The sequence below is a fragment of the Salmo salar genome, unplaced genomic scaffold, assembly GCF_905237065.1.
Source record: "Salmo salar unplaced genomic scaffold, Ssal_v3.1, whole genome shotgun sequence".
Taxonomy (NCBI): domain Eukaryota; kingdom Metazoa; phylum Chordata; class Actinopteri; order Salmoniformes; family Salmonidae; genus Salmo; species Salmo salar.
Genome location: NW_025548056.1, coordinates 1 through 24,723, shown reverse-complemented (window position 1 = coordinate 24,723; position 24,723 = coordinate 1). Strand labels below are relative to the sequence as shown.

General features: G+C 43.4%; 1 gene segment (V, D, J or C); it reads right to left on the bottom strand.

The window, feature by feature from the left end:
* Positions 1 to 7,174: 7,174 nt before the first annotated feature.
* Positions 7,175 to 7,704, bottom strand: LOC123732623 (Ig heavy chain V region 914-like). The segment is given in 2 exon segments: positions 7,175 to 7,515; positions 7,608 to 7,704. Coding segments are annotated over 2 exon segments (384 nt in total).
* Positions 7,705 to 24,723: the final 17,019 nt, after the last annotated feature.

Here is a 24,723-nt window from a genome sequence, read left to right as displayed (position 1 = left end):
TGGGTCGTTTAGGCTTCTCAATGACGCACTTCTCCGGCGCAACTCTCTGGTTGTCCTCACGATGTCAGTGTCCTTCTTGGCTTAGTGGTCTGATCCCTCGCCCTTGATCTGAAAGGGGTCTTCTGAGGACAGACAGCTCTGTAGCTCAGAGCTCACAGCTTCGGACTGAAACGGTGTAGATACCACAATTCAATGGAGAGTGGAGGCTGGGTGGTTCGGCTTGAATTCACCAGCTTAGACACAGCTACTTGTCCGTAGCTCGTGTAGAAAAAGATTTCTTTGTCTTCAACCTTGTGTTTCGTTTTGGGGTTCGTTGACTTTGTTAGACCTTCGCTGCAGCTTGGGGTCAATTAGTCTGATATGTTAATTCTTCACTCTCCTGTCTTATACCCTCGGGTCAGAAGTGGGCGTAACCGCCTTTAGGGCAATTCTCTGGGCGGACCAAGTTAAGGGGCAAGGCCTAGATTTGACTAAAATCCTATTTTAGACACTACCTTCACATCTCATCTTTACCAAAACATTCTCTTTGATTTGGATATTTTCCACACAACGTACAATGTATAAATATCAGGCATATACTGGGAAAACTAAAGGTACAATGTTTTCATAATAACGTCATCTCTTAACCTTTAATAACAATACAAAAGTTACATACATTTTCATATTCCACCTCTCGTCATGACCACCATTGTGGCTGACGGAAACCATTGTTCCAAAGTCCCTTTATTGCATGTTTAATGTTCTGAGGCCAGTTCTCCATTGTGAGGACAAAGGAATTTCTCTGTGGCCTAAGGTTTATTATGGGCGTGAGGGGTCATAAAACCCCACATCTTCAGACCCCTAGATCTCTCCTCCTCTGTTGGGGGTTTGGGAGATAATCTGTAGGGTGGTGGTCTCCTGTACCCTGACCTGATAAGGACAGTCATGACAATAGTTATATCCAAATAGCGGCGTTTTGTTCTTGCGTTCAAGACACTATGCGAAGGGTGACGCACCGGCGCGTATCGTGACAAAAAATGTCAAAATATTCCATTACCATACTTCGAAGCATGTCAAACCCTTTATAAAATACATTTTTATGCGATTTTTCTCGTAAAATAGCGATAATATTCCGACCGGGAGACCTTGTTTTCGTTCTGGCACCTTCTGAGAGCCTATGGGAGCCTTAGAAAATGTCACGTTACAGCAGAGATCCTCTATTTTCCATAAAGAGGTTATAGAAGGACAAGAAATGGTCAGAGAGGGCTCTTCCTGTATGGAATCTTCTCAGGTTTTGGCCTGCCATATGAGTTCTGTTATACTCACAGACACCATTCAAACAGTTTTAGAAACTTTAGGGTGTTTTCTATCCACATCTACTAATTATAAGCATATTCTAGTTTCTGGGCAGGAGTAATAACCAGATTAAATCGGGTACGTTTTTTATCCTAAACAGGTTAATTGTTTTCTTCCCATGGGAGAAATGTATTTCACCCCCCCCCCAGTCCTTTTTCCACAAAACTTCATCTAAAATTGTTGGATGATTTTCCTGTAAACAATAGATATTATATTCCTTCTCTTTTAGCCAGGTAAATACTGATCGTCTTTTCTTATTATCCACTAAGCCGTTATAATTATAACTGGCTATACTTATTTCACCACTGACCATCATGAGACACAAGTTTCAATTCTAATTATCAAAATATATGTTTGTAAACGTCCCATTAAAAAGTAACATGATGATTGAGTGTCTATATAGCTGTACTATGATCTTTACATTGCTACTAGGTAAACCACCAATTGGTCCCCACCATTCCACCCACTGAAAGCCCTCCTCATCCCATGTTGTGTTGTCATCCCAATGCCCGGCAGACCACCCCCGACCCCCCGGATCCCATATCCTCAGAGAGACCGGGACCCATCCTTTGAAAAGAGCACACTGTACCACCCACAGAACAGAAGCAGATCAACTGCCAAATGCATTTTTATCGCCCTCACCTCGATTTGTATTATATAAAGCCATTAGAAAAATATATATATATATTTTAAAAACCCTGTTTATCTTATTTTCCATAATTGGCTATTCATATTTGTAGTAACGCAGGCAATTTATGCAAAGGATTTTTATCTCTCTCCAGTTTCGCCATTACCAAAATTACATTATGGCAAGCAATTATTGTATTAGCAAACAATTATTGTGAATCATCCTATATTGTCCCTAACATCTTTTACTCCCTTGCAAAAGTTGTGGGATACACACACACCCACACACACTCATACACACTCAATCCCTTTCCCCCACAACAACCATACACTCAGATTCTTAACAGTTGCACCATCCCAGAGCCCAACTCAAGAAAGGTCTTGATTTACTGTCACATCTGCTCCTGCAACGCCCCCTAATGCTCATCCTGTGTCTCCTTGACCTGCCGCCACTCCCCCAGTACTCTCTCCCTCTCCCTCTCCCTCTCTGTGTGATTGTCAGAGCAGATCCCCACCAGCTGCAACCTGTTCCATAATCAAGACCTCTACATTTACTCAGTCCTGCCACTTCCACACTGCCAGATCATAATCTCTGCTCAGTCAGTCTACGGTCCTAGCCGTTTGTTACTATTCAGATCCTGTTATCCGTTTGTTCCTGTTTTCCCTTGCCTGACTCTGTTTTCCTCTACAGTTCTGCCCGCTCTGACTCTGGCCACTGTCTCCAGTCCCAAGTCTCGTCATCCTGCTACTCTGTCCTGGAGTCCCCATTCTACTACTCCATTGGATTCCCCAAAGGACCTACTTACCCTGTCTCAACCCCTCTCGCTCCAGCCTCAGCCTCCGCTCCTGGTTTCCAGCAACCTGCACAAGCTTATCCCTGACCTGCACTCCATCTCCCCCTGTGTCTCAATAAATACCTTGGTTACTTCATCCCAGTCTCCTCGTCTGAGCCGACCCTTCGCCCAGAGCTCATGACCAGATCCAAGTCCTTCTCCTCCGCTCCGGGAGCCGTTTGTTCCGACTCCCGAGCATTACGATGGCAACCTTGGAGCGTGCAGAGCCTTTTTGGTAGAATGTTCACGAGTATTTGAGCAACAGCCCTACTCTTATGCTCTTACTTTCTGATTGGCTGCCGTGGAGCAGCCCTTTCCTGGGCCACGGCGGTGTGGGAGAGACAGTCCCCCATCTGCATCTCCTACTCCTGATTCACGGAGGAGATGAAGAAAGTCTTTGACCACCCGGTCTGCGGTAAGGATGCCCCTAAACAACTCCTGTCCCTCCGTCAAAGTCCCCATAGTGTTGCTGAGATGGCATGTGAGTATCGCACCCTCACCACTGAGAACGGCTGGAATGAGGTGGCCCTTCAGGGAGCACTCCAGAATGCGCTCAGAGACTCTCAAGGACGAGTTGGTGTCCAGGGATGAGCCTGATGGACTTGATGAACTCATCTCTCTCATTATCCGCATCAACAACCGTCTCCGTGAGCTTCGGAGGGAGAGGGAAGATAGGGTTGCATGTCCTATAACATCTGCTTCAGTGCCATTCCGGTGGGTGTCTAGGGTATAGGGTTTTGGACCGTTCCATTATTGGCCTTATAGAGTTGGTTGAGTGCGGTCTTAGTGCCAGCATATGTTTGTGGTGGTAAATAGACGGCTACGAATAATATAGATGAGAACTCTCTTGGTAGATAATGTGCTGTTATTGACAAAGACACACACCCCCACCCCTCGTCTTACCAGACGTAGCTTCTCTGTTCTGCCGGTGCCTTAAAAATCCCTTCAGCTCTTTTAATCTTATTGTAAACATTTTTGAACTTACATGCACATGTCTATTATTACTGTGTATGGACATCACCATGACAAACTCCAGACTCATCAGTTACATTATTCAGTGATAGTTAGTGCAGGGCTCACTGTAATGTCAGTCCAAGCTGCCTATAATGAGAAGTCCAGAGCTGACTGTCTGATTATTAAGTATTATAGAGTTTTAAATAGAGACAGAGATGTTCTTAAGGTTTATATTGCCAGCATTGTTTCTCAGAACAGCACAGGATGACAGAATCTATTGGGATTAATACAATAAACTTGTCCCATACTTGTTCCATTGCTCTTTAACATGAATGATCATCACGGTTCTATATAAGAGCGACTTGCTTGGCTGCATCACGTTTTGGTATGGCAACAGCACTGCCCTTGATCGCATGGTGTTACAGGGGGTGGTTTGGACAGCCCAGTACATTACTGGGGCTGAGCACCCTGCCATCCAGAACCTCTGTGAAAAGAAGGGCCGGAAAATATACTGCTCAAAAAAATAAAGGGAACACTAAAATAACACATCCTAGATCTGAATGAATTAAATAATCTTATTAAATACTTTTTTCTTTACATAGTTGAATGTGCTGACAACAAAATCACACAAAAATAATCTATGGAAATCCAATTTATCAACCCATGGAGGTCTGGATTTGGAGTCACACTCAAAATTAAAGTGGAAAACTACACTATAGGCTGATCCAACTTTGATGTAATGTCCTTAAAACAAGTCAAAATGAGGCTCAGTAGTGTGTGTGGCCTCCACGTGCCTGTATGACCTCCCTACAATGCCTGGGCATGCTCCTGATGAGGTGGCGGATGGTCTCCTGAGAGATCTCCTCCCAGACCTGGACTAAAGCAACCTCCGCCAACTCCTGGACAGTCTGTGGTGCAACGTGGCGTTGGTGGATGGAGGGAGACATGATGTCCCAGATGTGCTCAATTGGATTCAGGTCTGGGGAACGGGTGGGCCAGTCCTTAACATCAATGCCTTCCTCTTGCAGGAACTGCTGACACACTCCAGCCACATGAGGTCTAGCATTGTCTTGCATTAGGAGGAACCCAGGGCCAACCGCACCAGCATATGGTCTCACAAGGGGTCTGAGGATCTCATCTCGGTACCTAATGGCAGTCAGGCTACCTCTGGCGAGCACATGGAGGGCTGTGCGGCCCCCCAAAGAAATGCCACCCCACACCATGATTGACCCCCCGCCAAACCGGTCATGCTGGAGGATGTTGCAGGCAGCAGAATGTTCTCCACGGCGTCTCCAGACTCTGTCACATCTGTCACGTGCTCAGTGTGAACCTGCTTCATCTGTGAAGAGCACAGGGCGCCAGTGGCGAATTTGCCAATCTTGATGTTCTCTGGCAAATGCCAAACGTCCTGCACGGTGTTGGGCTGTAAGCACAACCCCCACCTGTGGACGTCGGGCCCTCATACCACCCTCATGGAGTCTGTTTCTGACCGTTTGAGCAGACACATTTACATTTGTGGCCTGCTGGAGGTCATTTTGCAGGGCTCTGGCAGTGCTCCTCCTGCTCCTCCTTGCACAAAGCGGAGGTAGCGGTCCTGCTGCTGGGTTGGTGCCCTCCTACGGCCTCCTCCACGTCTCCTGATGTACTGGCCTGTCTCCTGGTAGCACCTCCATGCTCTGGACACTACGCTGACAGACACAGCAAACATTCTTGCCACAGCTCGCATTGATGTGCCATCCTGGATGAGCTGCACTACCTGAGCCACTTGTGTGGGTTGTAGACTCCGTCTCATGCTACCACTAGAGTGAAAGCACCACCAGCATTCAAAAGTGACCAAAACATCAGCCAGGAAGCATAAGAACTGAGAAGTGGTCTGTGGTCACCACCTGCCGAACCACTCCTTTATTGGGCGTCTTGCTAATTGCCTATAATTTCCACAACAGCATGTGAAATGTATTGTCAATCAGTGTTGCTTCCTAAGTGGACAGTTTGATTTCACAGAAGTGTGATTGACTTGGAGTTACATTGTGTTGTTTAAGTGTTCCCTTTATTTTTTTGAGCAGTGTATATAAAATAAATTGTTAAATGCTCCAATAATTTACAGTATGATGTGTCTACTCAATCCTATAGTGTTGGTGGGGCCATGGGATTGATGTTAACAGAGACTGGAGATGAGGGTTTTGTACAGCTGCTTCACCAGCTCCAGTCACTGTGTCTGTCCAGCACAATAATAAACATCAGAGTCCTCTGCTTTCAGAATAATGGCCTCTAAGAACTGTGTGTTTATGGAGACGATCTCAGTCAGGATTAACCAGCCTTTCAGGGAGTCTGAGTAGGTAGCAGAGTTTGAACCATAATTATACCAATCCACTCTAGTCTTTTTCCTGGTTGCTGCCTTATCCAGTTCAAATAATAATATTTCATAGTAAACCCAGATGTTTTACATGAGATTTTAACAGTCTCCAGGTCTTTTCACATGAGAAGGAGACTGATCCAGTCTGATATCACAAAAAACACCTGCAAAACAAAAACATTTTAATATTCAGTTGAAGATGTGGCATTTACACTAATATTGAGTTTAACCATGATTCTCAGACATTCTTCAGTCACCATGTAGTGTTTACCTTACTGTGTATGGACATCACCATGACAACTAAACTCCAGAGGCTCATCAGTTCCATTGTTCAGTATTAGTTAGTGCAGGGCTCATTGTGATGTTTAACTTACTGTATATGACTACTAAACTCCAGACAGTCCTCATTGTTCAGTGATAGTCAGGTTGGTCCAAGCTGGCTATAATGAAAATTCCAGAGCTGAGTGTCTAATTATAAAGGGATAAAGGGGAGGGAGTCTTTGCATAGAACGTCCTCTAGAGGTTTAAATGGAGACTAAGATAGAGATATCTTCTGCTCTACTCCTTGGTTCCCTCCCTCCCCTCCGTCTTTCATTCTTCTCTCTGTTAATCATATTTTTCATAAGCGGTGTTCACACTAGATGTGTGTTTTGCCTTTTTATACAATGCTGAAAAGCTAAGAAACAGGAATATTTCCCAATGTGGGACAATACAATTAGTATTGAATTATGTATCTCTTACTGCTCATCCCCTCTTGGAGTGGAGTTCCCCAGGGATCTATAATTGGTTCATTACTGTTTTTAGTTTGAGTGTATTTCTGTTTGATGATCACATTAATATAATTCTGTCTGATAAAGATGCTCAAAACATAATAGTTAATATGAAGTCCGAGTTGCATTAAAATGTACTTCTGTGTTAATGTAAATAGTGTGCTTTTCACTGTTTATAATGTGTGTTGATGTTTTATGTGGATAACATTGATATCAGTCGACAGTGTGTTTTCCACTGCTGTTTAGTAGTTTGTGTGTGTGTGTGTGTGTGTGTGTGTGTGTGTTTAAAGAACCGATGCGCACTATTGCCCGTTTTTGTATGGCGATGCAGGCATCTTTGTCACTGTGTCTCTGGCACAATAATAAACAGCAGAGTCTTCAGTCTTCAGGCTTTTCACCTCTAAGTACAGCTGGTTTTTGGAGTTGTCTTTGGGGATGGTGAACTGGCCCTGGAGGGACTGGGCAAATATAGTGCCAGTGCCACTGTCAATGCATCCAATCCACTCTAGTTCTTTCCCTGGTTTCTGACGGATCCAGTGTAACCAGCTCAGGGGTAGTCCAGACACAGTACAGGACAGTGTTACTGACTCTCCAGGTCTCTTCACCACTGACTCAGAGGAGGTGAGTGACTGCCCCTGAACAGCTGAAAAACAGACAGAGTTTAGATGACTATCACCCACCAGCCAATTAGCACAGCTCCTCTCCTGTCTCCTACACTGGAAAGACATAACTCACCTGAGATGAGAGCCAGGAGGAACACACATTCTAGAACTCTCATTGTGTGACGGATCTAAAATTCTGTAAAAGTAGAAGCACAGACTTGAAGTGGTCGTCGTGACTGAGGGAGATGGTGTGTGGGGGGGCAGTTATATCAGACTATTGAAATGGGAGGAGACCTTGGGTCTATGTGAACAGAAACACATTTGCATCTGTATGGTGTTAAATGTTTCTCCCCGTAGATCTAGTGGTCTAAAATACTACGTATACTGGTACTGTTGAGAAAAGTTTTGGTGAAGACTCAAGGTGTACATGTAATAGTGACATAGCCACTTACTGTGCTTGTGTATCAATAAGAAGTTTTATTTTATTGAGCAGTTCTTTGATATTATTATATTATATTGAATCAATGAGGGCCATATGTGGTACTTGTGTTTGATTCACATGGGTATTCAGTTTTTGTACAGGTCCGGTCCTGGTTTGTATCACTGTGGTCTTCGAGCACTGTGCTGCTGACAGTGTCTCTGGTGATACTGAACTTGTTTTTCAGCTTTCAGCTTAAAAAAATAAAAAAATAATATGCATGAAATGAAATGTATGTATTCACTACTGTAAGTCGCTCTGGATAAGATTGTCTGCTAAATGACTAAAATATCAAATGTAAATATGTTTGATGTCTTCACTATTATGTAGAAAATAGTAAAAATAAAGAAAAATCCTTGAATGAGTAGGCGTTCTAAAAACTTTTCACCTGTAGTGTATGTTGCACAGGAGGTTGGTGGCGCCTTAATTGGGGAGGACAGGCTCATGCTAATGGCTGGAGTGGAATGAGTGGAATGGTATCAAATACATCAAACACATGGTTTGCATGTGTTTGATACCATTCCATTCGATCCATTACAGCCAATTATTATGAGCCATTCGCCCCTCAGCAGCCTCCACTGGTATGTTGTAATCATTAGATCATAGGATGTTTGATATTTAGATTCAGACTCAGATCGCCCCCTTCTGGTATATACTTCTAACTTCAACTGTACAAGGAAGGAGTGAGTTTCAGTACAGGCCCACTGCTGGTTAGTATTACTGTGGAGGTGACCACAATAATACACAGCTGTGTCTTCAATAATAAAGAAAAGTTAAAAAAGATATAAAAAAAAGTAACAAAAGATAATTACATAACAATAACCAGGCTATGTAGAGGGGGTACCGGTACCGAGTCAATGCGCAGGGTTACAGGTTAATCAAGGTGTCACGGTCGTGATAATGGACGGACCAAGGCGTAGCGTGTGTTGAGTTCCACATCTTTATTTGCAGTGAAAACTTAAACAAAAAACAATAAACATACAACGACCGTGAACTACGTGGTGCTGAATGCACTCACACAAAACACTGGAGTCTTTGACAATTTCTTTGTGCCTAGTATAGAGGTCCTGGATGGCAGGAAGCTTGGCCCTAGTGATGTACTGGGTCATACGCACTACCCTCTGTAGTGCCATGCGGTTGGAGGCCGAGCAGTTGCCATACCAGGTGGTGATGCGACCGGTCAGGATGCTCTCGATGGTTTAGCTGTAGAACTTTTTGAGGATCTAGGGACCCATGCCAAATATTTTCAGTCTCCTGAGGGGAAAAAGGTGTTGTCGTGCCCTCTTCACAACTGTCTTGGTGTGTTTGGATGATCATAGTTTGTTGGTGATGTGGACACCAAGGAACTTGAAACTCTCGACCCGCTCCATTACAGCTCCGTCGATGTTAGTGGGGGCCTGTTCATCCCTCCTTTTCCTGTTGTACATGATCAGCACATTTGTCATGCTCACATTGAGGGAGAGGTTGTTGTCGTGGCACCACACTTCCAGGTCTCTGACCTCCTCCCTATAGGCTGCCTCATTGTTGTCGGTGATCAGGCCTGCTACTGTTCTGTGTCAGCAAACTTAATGGTGGTGTTGGAGTCATGCTTGGTCACGCAGTCGTGGGTGAACAGGGAGTACAGGAGGGGACTTAGCACGCACACCTGAGGGGCCCTCGTGTTGAGGATCAGCGAGGCCGATGTGTTGTTGCCTACCCTTACCACCCGGGGGAGGCCCATCAAGAAGTCCAGGATCCAGTTGCAGAGGGAGGTGTTTAGTCCCTCCCAGGGTCCTTAGCTTAGGGATGAGCTTTGTAGGCATTATGGTGTTGAACACTGAGCTGTAGTCACTGAACAAGATTCTCACATAGGTGTTCCTTTTGTCCAGGTGGGAAAGGGCAGTGTGGAGTGCGATTGAGATTGCGTCATCTGTGGATCTGTTGGGGCGGTATGCGAATTGGAGTGGGTCTAGGGTTTCTGGCATGATAGTGTTGATGTGAGCCATGACCAGCTTTTCAAAGCACTTCATGGCTACCGACGTGAGTGCTACGGGGCGGTAATCATTTAGGCAGGTTACTTTCGCTTTCTTGGGAACAGGGACTATGGTGGTCTGTTTGAAACATGTAGGTATTACAGACTGTGTCAGGGAGAGGTTGAAAATGTCAGTGAAGACACTTGCCAGTTGGTCAGCACATGCTTTGAGTACATGTCCTTGTAATCAATCTGGCCCTGCGGCTATTGTGAATGTTGACCTGTTTAAAGGTCTTGCTCACATCGGCTACGGAGAGCATGATCACACAGTCATCCGGAGCTGGTGCTCTCATGCATGCTTCAGTGTTGCTTGCCTCGTAGCAAGCATAAAAAGCATTTAGCTCGTCTGGTAGGCTCGCGTCACTGTGCAGCTAGCGGCTGGGTTTCCCTTTGTAGTTAATTTTTTCGACATTTCTGACCCGGACAAAATTCCCCAAGCACTTCCCAGTTGTTTGTGCAGTTCAAGTCTGCAGACATTTGCTCATCTCCCATCCTGCACACTCGTGTTCAAGTTTTTAGTCTGTTGCCTGCATCGCAGTCATAGTTGTTTTCATTACCAATAATAACTTTGAAAATGTGTGCTTTTCTTTCAAAGTAAGTGTCTTATGACGTTATAATAGTTTCTGCATGTCAAATGTCGTTTCTACTGTAGCATAATATTTTTGTTTATGTTCCTTTTAACCTCTTGTCGGGCTCGTCCCGTATGCGAGACGGACATCCAGCGGACATCCAGCGAAAAATCCTATCGCCATTAGCATAACAAAATGTAATATTTTTTTTTTTTCAAATATAGGACTATGTTATATCGTTTTATAGATACACCTCTCCTGAATCGAACCACGTTGTCCGATTTCAAAAAGGCTTTACAGCAAAAGCAAAACATTAGATTATGTTAGAGGAGTATATCGTAAAAGTAGCCACATAGCCATTTTCCGACCAACCACATGCATCACAAATAACCAAAAAACAGCAAAATGCAGCACTAACCTTTGAAATCTTCATCAGATGACACTCCTAGGACATCATGTTACACAATACATGCATTCTTTTGTTCGATAAAGTTCATATTTATATATAAAAACAGCATTTTACATCGGCGCTTGACGTTGACTAACTATTTTCCCACAAATGCATCCGGTGAAACAGCGCTACAATTTACTATTCGAAAACATTTTTAAAATGTAATATTGTCATTCTAAGATTTATAGATGAATATCTCTTGAAAGCACCTGTAATGCCAGATTTAAAAATAACTTTACTGGGTAATCACACTTTGCGATAAAAGGGGATGCGATACTCAGAAAAATAGGCTACCGTTACAGGTTAGCGCCATCTTGGAACAATCGCATATCAAATGTACTCTTGTATACTATTGTCAATAATCCCTTACCTTTGATTATCTTCATCAGAAAGCACTTCCAGGAATCCCAGGTCCACAACAAATGTATTTTCGTTCGAAAAAGTTAATCCTTTACGTCCCAATAGCTTGTTCTTGTTAGCGCGTTCTGAAGGCTTCTCCAAAAGTTCTGTCGGCCGCGGGACTCCTCTTTCAATAAAATGCATTTTTTTTTATTTAGGTTCGTTCAAAAATGTCAAACGTTGTATAACATAAATCTTTAGGGCCTTTTTCAACCAGAGCTCCAATAAGATTCAAGGGGGACGATTGCATTGTCTTTCTAAACGTTTCAAAAGGGGAGGGTAGCCAGGGGCGCCGGCGTCATAATGGTGATGGCCCTCTCCATGTGACCACTTTCCACAGACTCTCATTCTGCCAGTTTTCACAGTAGGAGGCTCAAACCACTTTGTATAGACTGGGGACATCTAGTGGAAGCAATAGGAAGTGCTCAATGAACCATTGCTCACGGTGTGATTTAGAGGCAAAGTGGTGAAGTTGAGTCCGCAATTCAGAATTCCACATCCTGTTACGATCTGTCTCGGGGTTTTGACTGCCATATGAGTTCTGTTATACTCACAGACACCATTCAAACAGTTTTAGAAACTTTAGGGTGTTTTCTATCCACAAGTATTAATTATATGCATATCCTAGCTTCTGAGTTTGAGTAGGAGGCCGTTTAAAATGGGCACCATTTTTTTTCAAAAATCGCTGTAGCGCCCCCTATCCTAGGCGACCGACAAGAGGTTAACCGCGGACATGCGAGGTAACGTTACTCATTTCATAACCTTTATGGTGTTATACTCAATGCTTAGGTAGCTAGCTACATTCTTCTATTAGCTCTGGAAAACAATGCTAATTGCGTCAGAGAAGTATTAGCATGTTGTATTTTGAAGCTAACCTGGCCTTATGACTCCCAAGTGGTGCAGCTGTCTATGGCACAGCGTTTTAGTGCTAGAGGCATCACTACAGACTGTGTTTCTTTTAAGGTAAGTGCTTTATTACATTAATAGTTTCTGTATGTGAACTGTATGTCCAATTACAAAAAATCCCTTCTTCAGTAATCATCTCACCTGTTAGTTGGCGGTTAACTATGTGGCCATTGAGGGCTGCGTCGATCAGATGGAAAAATATCTTCTTAAACCACTTGGTTGTTTTCTGAGTGCATTCCACAAAGTTGTTTATCATGTTCGCCTTATCCCCTGCCCCCATTTTGAGGTTATAGTCAAGCACGCAGTCTGGTTTGATTTTTCACTCTCCCGTCAGGTGGTCCACCTTCCCTGCGGCCGATATAGTTGCTGTATGGACAGCAGAGAGGACATGGATATCTCGTTTGTCATGCCACTTTACTGCCAGCTGTTGATCATTCTCCTTGAACTCCGCCTCCCCTCTCTGCATATTCCTGCATCCAAATGCCGGCATCCCCTTCCTGTTTGACCTGACTGTGCCACAGGCCTCTGTGTGCTGTTGGAGAGCAGATGCTGGAAGTGTGTGGGACTGCTGTAACAATTGTCCACATACAAAGTGTGTCCCTTGCTGAGATGAGGAGCCAGCATGGTCATCACCGCGGACCCGGACACCCCAAGCCCATCATACTCATCAATGCATAGGTCCTTGTACAGCACAAAGACTCAACCAAATGCTATTGTCAGGCTGGTAAGAACATATCTTATTTTGTATAACGGGTCATTTAGGACGGCAGTAGCATTGTTGATGAAATGCAGTCATCGCAGCAGAACTAGGACGCTGTCTTGGGAAAAGAGGGTGGCAAAGAAGGGAGTTGCAAACACAGGATCTGTGCTCCAGTATTCTCTTAGGGAGTTCTTCTTTACTATCCCCATGAGATGGACTGTCACCAGAAAGATATTAGTTTCACTAATTGTGGTTGTCCCCTCCACTCCTGGCTCTCTCTTCTCCTGTAGCTCCAAGGCATAGCGATTGGTCTGTACTATGTCTCCCAACAGCTCCTCTGTCAGAAACTACTTGAAGCACACTGCCTCAGATGGAAATGACAAGGGGCGTTGCACTCCAGACTGGGACTCATCAAAGCAAACAGCAGGGCCAGGAGGGGTGAAATGGCTGGCAGCCTTCCAGCTACCACAGAACTCCTGTACTTCATCCACTGTCGGTCTGCCTCCATCAACATCAGATTCAGGGTTCTCATTGGCTGGGGGGCAGCTGCTCACTGTCACTGTCAGAATCTGATTCCTGACTTTCATACTTAGACTTATTGTCAGAATTAAAAAAAATATCCAGAAGTTCCGCGTTTGTGAGTTGTCTCCTTTTGAAAGACATTGCTAATGCTACAGCTTAGCTCACTAGCTACATACATAAACAACACTGAAAGGCTCAGAGTGGGACTGAGCTATGGAACCCTGACCTGTTCACCGGACGTGCTACCTGTCCCAGACCTGCTGTTTTCAACTCTCTAGAGACAGCAGGAGTGGTAGAGATACTCTGAATGATCGGCTATGAAAAGCCAACTGACATTTACTCCTGAGGTGCTGACCTGTTGCACCCTCGACAACCACTGTGAAAATTTTTATTTGAACCTGCTGGTAATCTACGAACATTTAAACATCTTGGCCATGTTCTGTTATAATCTCCACCCGGCACAGCCAGAAGAGAATTGGCCACCCCTCATAGCCTGGTTCCTCTCTAGGTTTCTTCCTAGGTTCTGGCCTTTCTAGGGAGTATTTCCTAGCCACTGTGCTTCTACACCTGCATTGCTTGCTGTTTGGGGTTTTAGGCTGGGTTTCTGTACAGCACTTTGTGACATCAGCTGATGTAAGAAGGGCTTTATAAATACATTTGATTGATTGATTGCTTGAGTGAGAGGTTACGTGATTGACTGCCGGCACGTGCCATTTGTATCAATAAATCACTATCAGAAAATGTTTTGTGTGGTAATTATTGATATATATATATATATATATATATACTGCTCAAAAAAATAAAGGGAACACTAACATAACACATCCTAGATCTGAATGAATTAAATAATCTTATTAAATACTTTTTTCTTTACATAGTTGAATGAGCTGACAAAAAAATCACACCAAAATAATCAATGGAAATCCAAATTATCAACCCATGGAGGTCTGGATTTGGAGTCACACTCAAAATTAAAAGTGGAAAACCACACTACAGGCTGATCCAACTTTGATGTAATGTCCTTAAAACAAGTCAAAATGAGGCTCAGTAGTGTGTGTGGCCTCCACGTGCCTGTATGACCTCCCTACAACGCCTGGGCATGCTCCTGATGAGGTGGCGGATGGTCTCCTGAGGGATCTCCTCCCAGACCTGGACTAAAGCATCCGCCAACTCCTGGACAGTCTGTGGTGCAACGTGGCATTGGTGGATGGAGCGAGACATGATGTCCCAGATGTGTTCAATTGGATTCAGGTCTGGGGAACGGGCGGGCCAGTCCATAGCATCAATGCCTTCCTCTTGCAGGAACTGCTGACACACTCCAACCACATGAGGTCTAGCATTATCTTGCATTAGGAGGAACCCAGGGCCAACCGCACCAGCATATGGTCTCACAAGGGGTCTGAGGATCTCATCTCGGTACCTAATGGCAGTCAGGCTACCTCTGGTGAGCACATGGAGGGCTGTGCGGCCCCCCAAAGAAATGCCACCCCACACCATGACTGACCCACCGCCAAACCGGTCATGCTGGAGGATGTTGCAGGCAGCAGAACGTTCTCCACGGCGTCTCCAGACTCTGTCACGTCTGTCACATGATCTCAGTGTGAACCTGCTTTCATGTGTGAAGAGCACAGGGCGCCAGTGGCGAATTTGCCAATCTTGGTGTTCTCTGGCAAATGCCAAACGTCCTGCACGGTGTTGGGCTGTAAGCACAACCCCCACCTGTGGACGTCGGGCCCTCATACCCCCATCATGGAGTCTGTTTCTGACCGTTTGAGCAGACACATGCACATTTGTGGCCTGCTAGAGGTCATTTTACAGGGCTCTGGCAGTGCTCCTCCTGCTCCTCCTTGCACAAAGGCGGAGGTAGCGGTCCTGCTGCTGGGTTGTTGCCCTCCTACGGCCTCCTCCACATCTCCTGATGTACTGGCCTGTCTCCTGGTAGCGCCTCCATGCTCTGGACACTACGCTGACAGACACAGCAAACCTTCTTGCCACAGCTCGCATTGATGTGCCATCCTAGATGAGCTGCACTACCTGAGCCACTTGTGTGGGTTGTAGACTCCGTCTCATGCTACCACTAGAGTGAAAGCACTGCCAGGATTCAAAAGTGACCAAAACATCAGCCAAGAAGCATAAGAACTGAGAAGTGGTCTGTGGTCACCACCTGCCGAACCACTCCTTTATTGGGGGTGTCTTGCTAATTGCCTATAATTTCCACCTGTTGTCTATTCCATTTGCACAACAGCATGTGAAATGTATTGTCAATCAGTGTTGCTTCCTAAGTGGACAGTTTGATTTCACATAAGTGTGATTGACTTGGAGTTACATTGTGTTGTTTAACCTCTCTAGGGTAGGGGGCAGTATTTGCACGGCCGGATAAAAAACGTACCCGATTTAATCTGGTTATTACTACTGCCCAGAAACTAGAATATGCATATAATTGTTTGATTTGGATAGAAAATACCCTAAAGTTTCTAAAACTGTTTGAATGGTGTCTGAGTATTACTGAACTCATATGGCAGGCAAAAACCTGAGAAGATTCCAAACAGGAAGTGCCCTCTCTGACCATTTCTTGGCCTTCTACACTCTCTTTACTGAAAACTGAGGATCTCTGCTGTAACGTGACACTTCCTACGGCTCCCATAGGCTCTCAGAGGGCGCCAGAACGTTGAATGATGACTTTGCAGGCCATGGCTGAAAAACAGTAGCGCATTTGGTAAGTGGTCGATCAGAGAACAATGAGACGGGGGCGCGCCTGCACGTGAAGAGTCCATTTTAGATTTTTAGTCTTTGAACGAAAACAGGGTTTCCCGGTCGGAATATTATCGCTTTTTTACGAGAAAACCGCATAAAAATTTATTTTAAACAGCGGTTAACATGCTTCGAAGTACGGTAATGGAATATTTAGAAGTTTTTTGTCACGATACGCGCCGGGCGCATCACCCTTCGTTACCCTTCGGATAGTGTCTTGAACGCACGAACAAAACAGAGGATATTTGAACATAACTATGGATTATTTTGAACCAAACCAACATTTGTTATTGAAGTAGAAGTCCTGGGAGTGCATTCTGACGAAGAACAGCAAAGGTAATCTAATTTTTCTTATAGTAAATCTGAGTTTGGTGAGTGCCAAACTTGGTGGGTGTCAAAATAGCTAGCCCATGATGGCGAGCTATCTACTCAGAATATTGCAAAATGTGTTTTTCCCGAAAAGCTATTTTAAAAATTGGACATAGCGATTGCATAAAAGAGTTCTGTATCTATAATTCTTAAAATAATTGTTATGTTTTTTGTGAACGATTATCGTGAGTAATTTAGTAAATTCACCGGAGGTTTGCGGTGGGTATGCTAGTTCTGAACGTCACATGCTAATGTAAAAGCTGGTTTTTGATATAAATATGAACTTGATTGAACAAAACATGCTGTGGGCACTGGATTAACCATACCGCTGGTTAGGTAGAAAAAAAAAAAAAAGTTTAGTTAGATCTCCAAAGGGGAGTCAGGTTTTTTTTTTTGTGGCTTTGTTTGGTTAGGACAGTTTTTTCAGGAAAATGAGTATGGAGGGAGCCATACAGGCCCTGTTACAAGCCGCCCAACAAGAGGCAACTAGAGCTCAACAAATAGCTCATCAGGATGCAATGCGAATGTATCAGGACACGTTACAGGTCCAGCACCGCACCAACCAGCTGCTCAGAGAAGAGCAAGAGAGAAACACCCGGGAGTAACCTCTTACATCTAGACGTTCCGCTAGCGGAACACCTGCTCCAATATCCAATGATAGGCGTGGCGTGAATTACAATTTCCTCAAAAATACAAAAACTTCAATTTTTCAAACATATGACTATTTCACAGCATTTTAAAGACAAGACTCTCCTTTATCTAACCACACTGTCCGATTTCAAAAAGGCTTTACAGCGAGAGCAAAACATTAGATTATGTCAGCAGAGTACCAAGCCAGAAATAATCAGACACCCATTTTTCAAGCTAGCATATAATGTCACAAAAACCCAGAAGACAGCTAAATGCAGCACTAACCTTTGATGATCTTCATCAGATGACAACCCTAGGACATTATGTTATACAATACATGCATGTTTTGTTCAATCAAGTTCATATTTATATCAAAAAACAGCTTTTTACATTAGCATGTGACGTTCAGAACTAGCATACCCCCCGCAAACTTCCGGGGAATTTGCTAACAATTTACTAAATTACTCACGATAAACGTTCACAAAAAGCATAACAATTATTTTAAGAATTATAGATACAGAACTCTATGCACTCGATATGTCCGATTTTAAAATAGCTTTTTGGTGAAAGCACATTTTGCAATATTCTAAGTACATAGCCCAGCCATCACGGGCTAGCTATTTAGACACCCGGCAAGTTTAGCACTCACCAATATCAGATTTACTATTATAAAAGTTTGATTACCTTTTGTTGTCTTCGTCAGAATGCACTCCCAGGACTGCTACTTCAATAACAAATGTTGGTTTGGTCCAAAATAATCCATTGTTATATCCGAATAGCGGCGTTTTGTTCGTGCGTCCCAGACACTATCCGAATGGTAAAGAAGGGTCGCGCGCATGGCGCAATTCGTGACAAAAAAATCTAAATATTCCATTACCGTACTTCGAAGCATGTCAACCGCTGTTTAAAATCCATTTTTATGCCATTTTTCTCGTAAAAAAGCGATAATATTCCGACCGGGAATGTCCATTTAGCTAAACAGAGGAAAGAAAACAAAGCTTTCGGTCAACGTGTGCACGAGCCTGAGTCTCACAGTACTGTAACCAGCCACTACCCAAACGCGCTACTTTGTTTCAGCCAGAGCCTGCAAAGCCACGATTCAGCGTTTTGCCGCCTTCTGAGAGCCTATGACAGCCGTAGGAAGTGTCACGGGACAGCTAAGATCCTTACTCTTCAATAAACAGAGACAAGAAGAACGACACCTTGTCAGACAGGCCACTTCCTGCATGAAATCTTCTCAGGTTTTTGCCTGCCATATGAGTTCTGTTATACTCACCGACACCATTCAAACAGTTTTAGAAACTTTAGGGTGTTTTCTATCCAAAGCCAATAATTATATGCATATTCTAGTTACTGGGCAGGAGTAGTAACCAGATTAAATCGGGTATGTTTTTTATCCAGCCATGAAAATACTGCCCCCTAGCCATAACAGGTTAAGAAAAGGCCTAAAGGGTCTAGCGGACCAAATTGGGGCTCAGTTACCAGCTGCAAATACCCAAAGGTGGGCCAATCATTTTCTTCCAAAAATGACAGCGCAGGATGATGTGGAAGCATATCTTACCACCTTCGAAAGGACGGCAGAGAGGGAGAAGTGGCCGAAAGAAGAATGGGCAGGGCTTCTGGCACCATACCTGGCAGGGGATGCTCAAAAAGCATATTTCGACCTGGAGTTGAAGGATGCACAGGATTACGATAAACTCAAGGGAGAGATTCTGACTAGACTGGGAGTGACCGATACTGTGAGGGCACACCGCTTCCACCAGTGGTCCTACAGACCGGGACAACCCCCCCGAACACAGATGTTCGACTTGATTCACCTGGCACGGAAATGGTTGCGACCGGAGACCCGTTCGTCTGCCGAGGTCGTCGAGACCATCGTACTCAACCAGTTTCAGCGAGGTCTACCCCAAGAAGTGCGACGATGGGTTGGCCAGAACGAGGTACTTTCCGCCAACCATCTCGTGGGCCTGGTTGAACGGTATTGTACGGCAGGAACAGCTGAGCAGGCGCAGGAGGAAAGATTCCCATTCCCCAGGCCTGGGCGAACCAGCGGACAGGGTAAGACTGTCCCAACAGGTGGAGGGGGAGGAGAGCAGCGTGGGGCCATGAGGAAAGAATCAGAATCGGGCCGAGACACTAAGGGAAAAAACGGAAACCGGGACTGGGAGTCGAGGAGGTCTCCCCCCCCGGCACCCTATTATCTGTTACAATTGTAATCGACCGGGACATATTGCAGCCTACTGCCCTATTAAAGAAGAGTCAATGCAATGTAACCTCGGTGAAAAAGAAGATGAGATATGGTATGCATGTCCCGTGGTAACCACTGTACTTGAAAGATCCAGAAACAAACATATGTGCAGGGTGAAGGTTGAAGGGAAGGAGCTATAAATGTAAAAACACAGACTAATACTGGAGGTTAATGTTAGGCAGCACTGTGATAAAATAAGTTTTACACTCTGCCAATGTTTTTGATATCATAACCCAGAAGTGTTAATGGGTTTTGAATAGGTGGTATAAAACAATTAAAAGTGACTTTTCGCAGCAGGTTAGGAGAATTTATGCAGAAGGTTAGGAGAACTTACACAGCAGGTTAGGAGAGTTAACGTAGCATGTTAGTAGAATTAGCTTAAGGTTAGGAAAAGGGTTAGGGTTAGCTAAAATGCTCTCCTAACCTAATACAAAAATATAGTCACAACTGTGTTAATGGTCTAGAGTTTTTTGTTGTGTATATTTTTATTTCTAACATATTATTTGTTCTTTGTATCTTTTTGATAACAGAGCTTAGACCTTATTGTTCGGTATTGGTGAGGTCATCTTTATCATATGAATGATTACAAACATGTAATGGATCATGAATGAGTTCACTAAATGTTTAATAGACATCAATTAGAATACAAATACCATCTTATTAGGCTGGAAGGAGTCACATTTGTCTGTTACCTGTGAGTATTGTTTTGTTAAAGTGTTGACTGTTTGTTTGATGGTGGGAAAAGGGGGAAAAGGGGGTAACAAGACAAGTCGCCCATGGGCTTACATTACACATAGGAAAACTGTCTAAATACACTAGTTAGAACTGGGCGGACCACCCACTGTATTTTCTGTTGGTTAGCTGGCGGTTGTTGAAGCAGGTAGACTAGCTTAAGGGTGTTTTTGGATATTTGTTTCTTTCCTTGGGTCCAGCTCAGCCCCTTTTCCCTTTTCCCACACCCCATTACCGTGTGTTTACACAATAAACCTATAGTATTTGATTGTAGATTTAAGTTGTCTGTGGTTTTTGTTCTCACTGTTCCTTTTCACTATTATAATTTGCATGAGTTATGTTACGGGTCTCGTTTCCATCCCCACCTAAACTGCAGGGCCAAAGGGATTCGTAACACACAGTATTACTGCTAGAGTCTACTGAGAGGCTGAACTTGTTCTTCAGTGAATCCTTGAATTCTGTGTCTCCAGAATATACATTTCCAATCCACTCCAGTGTTTTCCCTGCAGGCTGTCGGATCCAAGCTGTATAATAGCTAGTAACAGAATAAGAGACCTTACAGGAGATGGTCAGTGGTTGACCAGGCTGGACAGTCAGAGGCTGGCTGAGTGAGTTCATAACTCTGTACACCTGGGAAAAAAAATGATTAACAACATTAAATACACAAAATAGCAACATGTTACACATACATATATATAAATTCTAGTAGTTGTGTTGAAATTATTTTTATACTACAGGCAATTTTCTTTTGTCTTTCCTTCAAACCCAGAGACTCACAGGAGGCAGCTGCCAGCAGCAGCAGAGATGCAAGGAACAGGGTTTATGTTGAAGCTGAACTGGTGGGCGCTGCTCTTCTCTACTCTCCAGGACACAGAGGGACGTACTAGGACAGACAGACAGATACGGTTTAAGTAGGGAGAGAACCAGGTTTGCATTGACGTAAAGGGGTAGGGGATGTATAAGAGGGTTAAAGACACTGCAGGATCATCACCACTATTACTGGACACAACCTTTACACTCTGAAAACTCAGAGACCCTCTTGGTTATCATTTTGAATAGGAGGGTGGGATAAATATGAAACACTACATTTACAGAATTTGTTTATAACTGTGGTGGACGAAACATATTTAAGACATTACTTTCATTTTGACAAACTTATGTTGAATCAACATCCACATTATACATTTTATTGTAATAACATTTATTAGTGGACCATTCATCAGAAATGGTTTTTAATTTTTAATCATATGGAGAGAGAGTACCCCCTGTTGGTGCATCAACAACACTAGCACCTCGTATTTAACAGGTGTATCATTGTGTTATTATTTGATACATCATTAGAATTGTTCCTCATGTATCCCCTTGTCATGGTCTACTGGTCATACATACGTGTGTTTGTGCACGTCCTTCCTTTCTTTTCCAGATGGTTTTTGTATGGTTAGTGAAATCCACTCTCATTAGTTTAACCATAGTGAATCTCTAGCACAGTAATACACTGCAGAGTCCTCTGACTTCAACTGGCTCATGTGCAGATAGAAATTGTAATGACTTGGTGGTGCCTATCTTGGCCAGGACGATCTTGAAAAAGAGATTTCAAATCTCAATGGGCCCTTCCTGGTTAAATAAAGGTTGAATAAATAAAATAAAAAATGTGTGCTGTCCTTCAATGCAGTGAATCGGCCCCGTACTACGGGGACATTCAACTTGTAAGTGTCAGAAAGTAAATTATCCATTAAAGTCCTTTTCCAGGTGCTTGGCGGATCCAGTCCTGCTTAGAATAAATCCACTACAGGCACATGTGAGTTTGAGGGATCCCCCAGGGGTCCCCTGGACTGACTGTTCAGTCTGTGTGAGTACGACCTGACAGTGGACACCTCAGGAGGGAGAGGAAAGACAGGTCAGATCAATCAAGGAGTCACATCAGTATCACATCAGCACAAGTTATACTGATCAGACTACAGTCAGGAACTCACAGGAGGCAGCTGCCAGCATCAGCAGTAGACATGCAGAGAACATGGTTTGTGTTGAAGCTGAACTCGTGGGAGCTGCTCTTCTCAACTCTCCAGGACTCAGAGGGACGTACTAGGACTCTCAGATACAGAGAGGTTTTTATATGAGGAAGGGAAGAGGGGCTCAGTGAAATTTGCATAAGGAGAGGATATATATTATTAATAGATATATCAGTAGGGAAACAATATGTAATAACTGTGCAATACTCTAGTGTGTTCTCCATGTAAAAAGACTTATGCTGGAGGATAATGTTAGGCAGGACTGTGATACAATGAGCTTTACACTCTGCTAATATTTTTTGTATCACAACCCAATAGTGTGAATAGTCCCCAGTATTTATATTGTTGCATATATCTGTATTTATATCATAATACTTAATTATGTGTCTTTTTGATAGTACAGAGCTTAGATCTTCTTGTTCGGTACTGGCCACCTTTATCATGTGAATGATTTAAACACTAAAGTAATGGATCATGAATGAGTTCATTGAATGTTTGATAGACATCAATTAGAATACCATCAAGTCATATCAGGAGTATAATTGGTAAACAACTCAGATATACATTTCCAGCACCACCAGTGATGGGCTTGTATTCGTTTACAAATTTGATGTGGTGAAGCATCTCTGTTCTATTTAATTTAAGGAGTGCTATTATACAATCAAACGCTGTACTGCTAGAGCTGTCATAACTAGAAGTGATCTTCAGTGAGTCTACAGTAGAAGTACTACTAATACATGTATAACCAACATGCTCCAAAGCTTTGCCTTCAGCTTGTCGTATCCAGTGAAGACAGTAAGAATATATAGAAAACCCAGAGAATTTGCAGAAGATGCTGAAAGACTCTCCTCATTTTATAACCACTGGACCAGAATGGATGAGTTCAATATCACAGCAGACACTTGTAATGAGAAACACACATCAATACACAGCACTGTCAGTTTTCATCAGAAATGAGAAATGATCAGTTCAGAGTTGTAATAAATATCAATTTGTATGAACAGAGAAACTCACAGGATACAGCTGCCAGCAGCAGCAGAGATGCAGGGAACATGGCTTGTTTTAAAGCTGAACTAGTGGGAGCTGCTTTTCTCTTCTCTCCAGTACACAGAGGGCATCTAAGGACAGACAGACACTGTTTAAGTAGGGAAATAATCCAAGGGAGGGTTTGCATTGACATGGAGAGATGGTGGGTGTAACAACCGTCGTTAGGAATGGACCAAGGCGCAGCGGGAATGTGGATACTCATGTTTATTGATGAAAAAAACAAGTAAAGTATCCACTGGAAAACCAAACAAAACAATACTCATGACGGCAACAGTGTGACATGCTAAACAAGCAGTGATCACAAACAACTACCCACAACCCCAAAGAAAAACACACACCACTATATAAGACTCCCAATCAAAGGCAACTCAACACACCTGCCTTCAATTGGGAGTCTAATCACCAACACAAACCCCTTAACATACAAAAAACCTGCCACATCCTGACCCAAAACTGATACCATACCTCCCTCTGCTGGTCAGGATGTGACAGTGGGAGATACAGTATATAAGAGGGTATATAAGAGACACTTCAGGACCACCACCACTATTACTGGACACAACCTTTACAATGTGAAAACTCACCGACCATCTTTAGATTATGTTTGTGATTTTACCACGTGAAACTAAATAATTTACTTCATCCACGTGTTCATAAAACTATTTGGCATACACCGGCAAGAAAAGTAGATAAGGATGAATGACAAATTGAAAAAAAAAAACATATTAGGCAACAGCTACATTCATGTTTTTATTCTAAAATAAAATGTCTAGAAGAATGATTCTTATGAACTGAAACATTACATGATACTTCAAAACATTGCAGATCCTCCATCAATTAACTGAAGTATTGAGACATCAGTAAAATTAAGATAGTGGGATATCTCTTGGTTTATCAACAACACTATAACAACATATCTAACAGGTGTGTTATCTCTGGGTCTCTGTGTGATGATACTGTATGTGAACATCTACAATATTTGGGTCTCATTTCCTTATCACGGCCAGATGGTTTTTGTACGGATTCTCCCATTAATTTAACCACTGTGACTCTCTAGCACAGTAATACACTGCTGTGTCCTCACTCTTCAGGCTGTTCATCTGTAGGTACAGCTTACTGCTGGAGTCATCTCTGGAGATGGTGAATCTACCCTGGACTGACTGGGCGTAAAAGATTGGTCTACTAGCTGTGCTAATAAAAGCAATCCACTCCAGTCCTTTCCCAGGAGCCTGTCTGATCCACGCCATCTCATAGCTTCTGAAAGTGAACCCAGAGGCTGTACAGGTCAGTTTGTGTGATTCTCCAGGCTTTTTAACCACTGGTCCAGACTCAGTCAGTGTCTGACCATGAACACCTGTGGAAATAGAGAGTACAGATATTGTTGAAGCTAAAAGCTAAGGTGTCAATTTATTTCTTTCATAAACGTA